At 57.0% G+C, this 8944-nt stretch overlaps 1 protein-coding gene across 1 annotated transcript in view; it reads right to left on the bottom strand.

Moving 5' to 3' along the window:
- Nucleotides 1-2396: 2396 nt before the first annotated feature.
- SARDH (sarcosine dehydrogenase) overlaps nt 2397-8944 on the bottom strand; it is a 29652-nt gene continuing 23104 nt past the window's right edge. The window contains exons 16-19 of the mRNA XM_009322153.1: nt 5780-5942; nt 5285-5453; nt 4683-4818; nt 2397-2522 (exon numbers count right to left, since the gene is read on the bottom strand). Coding sequence (XP_009320428.1) covers nt 2397-2522; nt 4683-4818; nt 5285-5453; nt 5780-5942 — 594 coding nt within the window. The remainder of the gene's footprint in view (nt 2523-4682; nt 4819-5284; nt 5454-5779; nt 5943-8944) is intronic.

Raw genomic sequence — 8944 nt, 5'->3', positions numbered from 1 at the left:
CCTAAATGTAAAAAAAAAAAAAAGAAAAAAATTGCTCTTCGCTGTTGAGCTCCAAAGGGAAAATACTCGGGAGGAGCAGAGGAAAGGCCAGCGGTGCTGCAGGAGAGCCCGTCCATCCCAGCCGGGCGCCTGCCCCTCACTGCCCTGGGGCAAGTGGGATCCAGGGCAGGGTGGCAGCCAAAACCTGCCCTCCCGGTCACCTTGGGTTTAAGGAAAAATCTCAGGTCAGAGCACTGCAGATCAGAAAGGCTTTTTTGAAGCAGAACGTTATCTTCGCAGGCACATGGCGGATCCCTGGCTGAGCAGGGAGGCAGTGTGCTCCTTGCACCTCTTCCCCTTTACCAGCACCCTCATTTATCCCCAGGACAAAGGGACAGGACTGCAGCCACCCCCTCCTCTGCCCTCCTCCTGGGCAACGTCGGGGAGTGCAATCATCTCCTATTCAGAGGAAAAATCATCCCAATCTTCTTTTTTAAGGTTTCCAGTAAAACCAAAGCATTTGAGAGTTCAAACCCTTGCCTGTGGCGCTTGTTGCATGAGGTTAAGGCATTGAAATCATCTCTAAAGAGAGTATAAACCAAGCAAACCTAGTCAAGGGAAATAAAGTGAAAAGCATGCAGTGTGATTATTTCTTCAGGTGGGCGAAAGCTTCGGCAGAATCAGGCCCTTGCTGCACTGCTGAAGATGGAGCCCAGCAAGAGGACAAGAGCAAGGGATGATTATGGGGACGGGCTGGGAGCAGCTGCCCCTTCCCTTCAGCAGTGGGGGGGTTCATGGGCTCTGTGCATGCGATGAAAAACCTTCCCCGATGCCTTTGAGACTGGCTCTGCGCTGCCGGAGGCTGCGGGGCTGGCAGCACGCAGCTCGGCCTCTGCGTGCATGTCCCTCTCCCTTGGGAGCTAAAAGGAGCCACCTCCACGGTGACCTTTGGGAAGATGCCAGCAGAGCAGATGGGACCACGGAGCCGCCAGTGGCCGGGGGCCAAAGGCAGCCCTGGTGTCAGTGCCCCAGTCAGTGAGCTTACACCACAGTGCTGAGCTTGTCCTGCCCGTAACGGGAGCAGCCCAGAGGACACACAAACACAAACTGTACCGGCAAAGCGGCTGTGGGCCAAAACATTCACCAAACTCCTTTTCCTTCTCCTCCAAATTCAGAGGCTACGCACACAAACGCAGCAAGGACCCACATTCCGACGGCACTTGCCTTCGGGAGTTTCTTTTGTTCTCTGGGGCACGACACGAGAATCTCTCCCCAGTTAAGCATCAAGGGGCTGCACGGCACCACCGTGTTTTCCTCGTTTCAAACCCAGGGGCCGGCGCAGGCTGGCAGCGCTCTCTGGGCGCCGACATGCTCCCATTGCCAGGGCCAAAAACTGGGACTTGCCTTTACTCTCGCCCTCCCACAAATAGACAAAGTCATCGTTCAGGTCTGGGGAGGATCGACCCTCCCCGCCTTCCGCACAGCCATCGCACACTGAGGCATCACTTGAGCACCACAAACAAAATCGAAGCAGGCACTGAATGTTTCACACCCCAGGGTTGATTTTTTAAAGGGCCTTAGGTGGCAATTACCACCGAAGGCAACAGAAGTCGGTGCTTAAACTCCCTCTGAACTTTGGAGCCACAAGGAAGCATTTTGCCATAGCAGGACCTGAAGCTCTGGCTGTGACAGGGGTGAGATGGGATGGAGGAACAAATCTGTGCTTGCAGACATGGGAAGAACGTGCCTGGAAACCCCCTGGGTAAAGCCAATGATTCCACGGCGCAGAATAACCCTGCAGTGGGCAAGGCATCCACGGCGTGAGCCTGGGCAATGGCCCTGGGCCCCCTGCCCCTTCCCTCCATGGCCCCCACGAGCGCTCCCACCCCAGCACCGGGTCCCCAGGGCACAGCCAGGACAAGGTGACACCCATCAGAGCAGGGACAGATGCAGCAAGGGACCAGAGAGATGGCAGGTTTGGAGGCTACAGCTGTTATTAACAGCAGAGTTAGTTTAAAAAATTCATTTCCAGGCAGCGTGACACTACATTTTTGGGGAAAGGGTTTCCAGTAAAGTCAAAAATTGAAACCACTTCATTTGCAGTCGAGCAAAACACTGTTTTCAGGCCAATTAACCCATGGAAAAGAATTATTGCTGTAGTGGTACTGCTTCATTTAGAAAACATAGGAACAAAATCTTTGGACTTTTTGGAATCTCTTCCTCCTCTTCCTCTCTAATTTGACCTAAATTCGCTTGATGCGTTCGCTGCAGACGTTTGCCCAGCTCTTCCAGCAGACCCTGGAGCCAGCTGGGGCACCCGGGGACCGGGAATTTGGCCAGCAGCTCCTAAAGGCATCTTCCCTCTCCCCATCCCGGTGTCCACAGCATCCGCTCACTGACCCCGCGCTGCCGCACTCTCAGTAAAAGCCCTTCACTCGCTTGTTGTCCGGGTCGAACGGGGACTTGGTGTGTGCTCGGGCAGGGTAGGTCACCCCCATCCGCTCCAGCTCATAGCTGCCGCCCTTCACGAAATCCAGCGAGACCTGCAAGGCAGAGCCACGGCGAAACCCCCGTTAGGTGCTGCAAGCTGCGAGACACCAGTGGGGCACCAGCCCCCTGCCAGCATCCCAGCTCCATCACTGGGCTCTCCCTGCACGCTGGGCAAGCTCCCACATCACCCCGCAGATGTGCTTTCCACAGAAAACATCTCTGCCATCTTCTCTGCCTTCCCAGGAGGATGCACAGAGAGGAGGAAAATAGGTTTTTAAAAGCATTCAGCTAAAAAAATAAAAAGAATGCAGTATTTAATTTTTTTTGAGTTTTTTTTTTTTTTTTGCCTGTGGATTTTTTCAGTGCCACCCAGTGCAAGGTGCACTTACAGCCAGGCTGTGGGAGCTCATTGCCAGAGGGGCCAGAGCAGGCAGGCTGGGTGGAGGGTGGCACACCCGAACGGAGTCAGCCCCCACTGCCCTGAGCCAGGCCCTGGCTGCAGGAGGGGACCGTGGTGGCAGCCAGGATGTCACCGCTTGGTGTGACGAGCGTGAGCTGTCCCCTCCGCCCGCGAGGCTCACCCAGTGCCAGGCGGTGCCGGCGGCTGAGACACCCCAGCGCAGGGAAGGGCTGGCGGCTCTCGATGCCGGTGTGCTTTTATCACCTGGAAATCATCAGCAATTCAGCAACAAACAGAATTTTTGTTTCTCTCCTCTCTGCCTCACCCCTTGCACCTCTTCTGCTCCTCTGGTTCTTTAGCCCCGATGCCACGGAGACATCCCCGTCCTGGATCCCCCTTCCCCAGCCCCAGAGTCGGGGAGCATCACACCCGGTTGGCTGCAGGGCCGTATCCACGGGAAAGAAACTAAAGGGCCACGTGCAACACAGCACAGCCCTGAGCAGCCGTGCTGGGTGCCCCACTGCCGGGGAGCTGGGAAGAGGGGGGGTCTCCAAGGGCTCAGGGTTTGTGTGGGGTCTGGGTCCAGCACGAAGCCCACGATGGGGACAGCATGGGGAAGGGTCCCGGTGCGGATCCGCCGAGGGACCTGCCCTCCCGCGCAGCAAAGCTCCCCCCTCCTTCCACAATTACTGCCCAAACCAAGCGGGGGTTATCCCAGGGAGCGGGGAGACGAGGGCTGCACGTTACCGTCTGCTTAACGAGCACTGCTTCCTGGCTGCAGCCACCCGGAGCAGCCACGCAAAAGAGCTGGCACGTGCTGGGGACCCCACGGTGCAACCACCCGTACGCGGTGCCTCTCCCCCACAGCTGCCATTTCAGCCCCCGCGAAGCCCAGCAGGCAGCTGCCTGCTCCTGCCGGTGTGCGAGCCGGGAGAGCGGGGCCATTGATGCAGCCGGCGGGGACGCACTCAGCGCCGCTCTGTCGCATCGGTGCCTCGCTGGAGGCAGGAGGGGACCGTCCCCCCCCCACCTCCATCCTGCTGCCTCCGTCACGCCGCCTGGGGCAGGCGGGGGTGGCCGGGAGAGCGAGATGTACCAGGGAGGAGAGAGTGAGTGAGAAAGGGGGAAAGGAAAGGAAGGTCTAGGGGAGAACATTCATCGTGGGGAGAAAAGGTGGTCCCCGGGGCTGCGGGAGCAACTGGAACACAAAACCACTTGACTTAGGAGTCTTGGACTGATGCAGGATTAAAAGTCAAGGCAAGCAAGAGGATGAAAGCACAAGCATATGCATTGCTCTTGGTTTGCAACAGGGAGGGTCCCTGGGGACGTCATCCGCAGCCCTCTGTCCCCACACGGGGTCCCTGGCTTCTGCCTACAGCACGCTGCTTAATGAGGGCATCTGATTTACTATCCAGGAGTCTCCCAGGTTAATTAAGAGCCTGCTGCACTCCTATTGGCCGTTTCTCCCTATAACATAAGTTATTTCACTACTGCAATTAAATACTCAGTTGCAATTAACATCTGAGGCAGCGCTTGAGCCAGAGAGCATCGCCGGGGCCCCGCAGGGCGACAGCCGGTGAGACCGACCTCGCCGCCAAGCCGTGGCATCCCTCACCCTCCAGCCTCCACCATGGGGGAAGCATGGGGGGGCTGCCCCATCGTGCTCCCCAGAAGACAGTGGGTTTGCAATGAGCTTGTGCATATGGCTTCAAAACCAAACAAGTGCCACACTCTGCCCCCGGCAAGCCCCCACTGCAAGGAAGGAGGCGCAGCCGTCCCCGGGGGCTGGCGGCAGCAGGGGGTCTGTACTCACTGGGCCCCCCGTGGGGTCACGGATGTAGCCGTAGGCGATGGATTTGTCGATGGCAAATCCAAAGTCTGCCCGACGGATGTGGCCGACCACCTCGCCGTCCCTCCAGACCGCCTCCAGGCCGAACATCGGCACCTTCCTGCAAGGCGAAGGCAGAGCTGTTGTCCACAAAACCCCGCGTTGAGACCCCATGGGGAGAGAGGGGCTTGGGGGGACCAGACCCCAGCTCTGCCCCGGGCCAGCCCACGTACCGGGGCTCCCGTTGCCCACAGGTTCATTATACTCCCTACGCTGATCCCAGGTGCTGGCAAAGCCCCTCCAGCCCGATTTGCAAAACCTCCCGCTGTTCTGGGTGAAACAAGATAAACCCACTCCCTGTCACACCATTTCCAGCTCCCATTAAACATCCAGCAGTGAATTTGCAGTGGGATTTAAATTAGAAACGGAATTAGAGCATGGAAAACAGCCGAGCCGGCTTGCAACTGAGCTCCACGTGCGTGCCCGGGCGCAGGGGTGGATGGGGATGGCTGAAGGTGCTTGTCCCAGGGCGGCCACTGGCATTGGGTGCTGCCCAGCACTAAGTGGAGCCCAGCAGTGGTACTCACTCCTCAGTGGTGAAGCAGACGAGACGGCGGAAGATGCCCTTGGCTTTTTGAGCCTCCACAGCCTCCCGGCCCAGGAAGGGGATGCTGGACTTGAGCTTGCAGGTGAAGGCTAAGCCTGCTTCTAGAGGGGTATCGTCGGGGCGCAGGTCTGCGTGCCAGTGCCTGTACCCTGCGGAGAGCAAGCATGGGTCACCCAGCCTCTCCCTGCCACAGCAGCAAGCCCAGGTTGAGCAGCAGCAGGAGACCAAGACATCACCCCTGCCTCTTGGACACCCCTGGTGCCCTCGATTCATTTGGCCCTGGACAAAGCACCCTCGAGAGGATCCCGTATTGGGGAAGTCTCAGCATGGAGTGCTGGGGCTGGTAGCATCTCTGCCAGTAGCTGCCAGACCTCCAGTCACACTAACCCGCCCTCGAAGCTGGGAAAAACTCATTTGCCCTGGTCCCCTGGCCAGAGGCAAAGCAGCGAGTGCTGCTGCAAGGAAAGCAAGAAACCTTTCTCGATGCTGAGGCTGTCGATGGCTCTGTAGCCGGCGTTGGTAATGCCGTGCCGGGCACCCGCCTGCATCACCGCCTGGTAAACCTTCACGCAGTCTGCCTTGGGCACGTGCAGCTCCCAGCCCATCTCGCCGACAAACGACAACCTCATGGCACGGACCTGCGAAATGCAAGAGGCCAAACACCCCTGCGGACGGAGCCGGGCTGTGCAGCACAGGAGAGGCTGCAGAGCCACATGCTGCTGTGGTGGGGGGAAAGCCGGCTTGCCCGGGAACCTTGTGCAAACGCCCTGCTTTTGTGGAAGGCATTTCTTTGCTCTCCCTAGTGCACAAAGCCAGGGTCAGCCTGAATTTCTCATCTCTGAACAGCCTAAGTTTGGCACCTCAAACCCAGCTATCATCAGCGCCCAGGAGGGATGGCCAGCGGGCAGAGGGGGCTGCGTTCAGCATCCTCTGGCCACCGATCCCAGGGCTGTCTCACCAGCCGGGATGGAGTTAGATGTGATGCTCCGGCTCCAGCCGGGCTTTTGTCTCCCTCTGCTGATCCATCGACGCCAGAAGAAAGCCCACAGGCACCCCCAGCCCTGCGTCTCCCCAGATCAGCCCGTCAGATGGGGAAGCCGGTCCCCAGCAGGACTGTCCTGCTTTGGGGCACTTCGTGGCTGCTGTCCCCCAGGGATGTCCCCGGCTTGGGATGGTGCTCCCACAGCAGAAGCACCCAAAAGCCCTACACTCCCGGGCAGGGGCCTGGCCCGCACCCTGCTCACCCCAGGGGGATGCTCAGGTCTCCCCCAGCGGAGGTTGTGCCCCAAAGCGTTACTCTCTGCTGCCAAATTAGCTCCACACCGAATGCATGAAGCTCCAAAGAGGAACGAGCAGATCAGCACAGGGGACTCGGTGCTTCTCGGGGGAAGCATCACTCTCGGAGATATGCCTGCCTGCCTGCAATCCCGGGGGCACAGACGTCCCGGCCATGCTGGGACTGCTCTGCCCATGTCCCCCCAGCCCAGGCAGGCTTGCCTGCATCCTCCCGTTGTCCCTACTGAAACAGTCTGCATTCCCAAACCTTTCCAGGCCGGTTGGGGCCACCCCAGCTCAGGCACCTTCCCTGGAGATACCCCTTGAGTCTGAGCTCCATTTCCCTCTGCTTCATCCCTTTGGATTTCTCCTCTTTCTCCCCCACAAAAATCCCTCTGGTTCATCCCTTCGGATGCACATCAACTGAAAATGCACACCTTGCTTTGGGAGAGAGATTAACTCAAGAGTTTCATGCCAGATTGTGATCTGCAGTCTTAACAAAGCAGTTTCAGCTAGGAAGAGACTTCCAGGCTGGTTCTGTTGGCCAGGCATGCTCAGCAGCTTTGGGGCTGTCTTGCCCGTGTCTGGCTCTGGATGCCATTGGGGCAGAAACTGCCTCTTGCCATTTGCTGAGCTCTTACTACAACCAGGAGCTGGTCTCAGCTGTGCTCTCTAATCCTGGGTATAAACAACAACAGAAAACAGCAGCTGCTGCCCAAAACAGGCAGTGACAGGCACAAGAAGTACCAAAGGGGTGCCCGGGCTCTCCGCTGTGAGGATGGCCAGCGGGCGATGGCCAAGAAACCCAAATCCATCCTTGCTTCCCCCAGCACCCCCGTGCTCTACCGGCACTGCAAAAAGAATGTCCTCAAGCAGAGTTTAAGGCAGCTTTTAAGACACCTTAACCTTTACAATAGAAGTGGAGAGGAGGAAGGAGCACAATAGATATTAGGAATTAATTTTGAGCCTCCTCACAAGCCGTGCCGGGGAGCCAGCCCCTGCCCCAGCCACACAGTGAAGCCCAAAGGCTGGCAATCGCCTTTCGAGGTGCACCGACATGAGGGGCAAGGAGAAGCTTTTCACTCTGCACAAAGGTGTCACCTAATTAGGGAACAGCCAGAGATCAAGCCTCTGCAGCCAGCTACCATCTTCATCGAGGCAGGAGATGCTTTGGGGATTGACAGGCAACTTCCCGGCTCATTAACCCTGCCTGCGACTCAGCAGTCAGTGCCACAGCTAAAGTGCACTTTACTTTCAGGAGCGAGTTACTCCCGGGAGAAACTTCCCCTCAAACCACTGCTGCTTTGGGGGATCGAGCATCCCGGCAAGAGCAGTGAGGCAGAGTAGTGCACCACAGAAAACAGGTATCCTCAGGAAAATTGGGGTGCCAGTCATTAGCTTCGCACAGGCAGGGGTTGGGGGTTGCACCCATATGTGCATACCCCAGGCAGGGTGCACATCCCACCACGGAGACCAAGGGGGATGTCAAGGGCTGGGCTCAGCCGCCCCAGCCGGCTTTCTGCTAAATTCCCCTAGGAACAGGCTTTTCTGTTAGATTTCAGCTAGAGCTATGAAATAGCAGCAATTCCTGGGTCTTTCAGCAGCAATTCAAAAGCATTTTAAGTATTCTAGAAAATGAAAACCTGAACTTTACCCTGTATCCAGCAGTGAAATTCAAAGGGGGACCTTTCTCTGCTGTTCAATACAATGAGAGACGCTATATATAAACTCACAAACCGATCGGTAATTTCCAGAGTCATTAACTCTGCTGGAGCTCTCCTTTCACTCCAGCTGATTTTGTTCAACTACTGAGTTAATGCATGAAAATCTCAGTGATCACTTTTTAAAGATGTTGGGTTCAGTTTAATCCCCCTGGAAGGCGATAATATCAGCGAAGGCTTCAGCCCGCTGTCCTGAGAAACCCTCCTACTCTAATTTTGGCATGGGATGGAGTCCCCTGTTCTCATTGTGTGGCGGGGGCCTGAGGGAGACCTCCTGAAGGGTGGCCCTGGCAGGCAGGGGGCCCGGCCCCCCCCCCCCCAGCCCAGAGCCCTTGGGCAGGAAAGCTTTCTTCCTACAGTCAGGGCATTTACACCCAAAAGAAGCCACAGAATTTCTACCAGCTATTTCTTCCACACAGGACCGGATTATTTGTTGTAAACTTGAAGGGGAATGCAAATACACTAATCACGCTCTTGAAGAAGGGAACATTTATACACCTTTCCCAGGGGATAAGTAGATTATTACGAGATGTTATCAGCTTGCCACAGGCGTGACAGGGGAGGGCGCGGGGAGGGTTGTAACTCACCAGCAGAGACTAAAATGCAGAGTGTTGGACAACCTGCAACAACGAATTGGCCTTCGG

Source organism: Pygoscelis adeliae, unplaced genomic scaffold (genome assembly GCF_000699105.1).
Source record: "Pygoscelis adeliae isolate BGI_AS28 unplaced genomic scaffold, ASM69910v1 Scaffold114, whole genome shotgun sequence".
NCBI classification, from domain to species: Eukaryota; Metazoa; Chordata; class Aves; order Sphenisciformes; family Spheniscidae; genus Pygoscelis; species Pygoscelis adeliae.
This window is presented reverse-complemented; position numbering and strand designations above follow the sequence as displayed.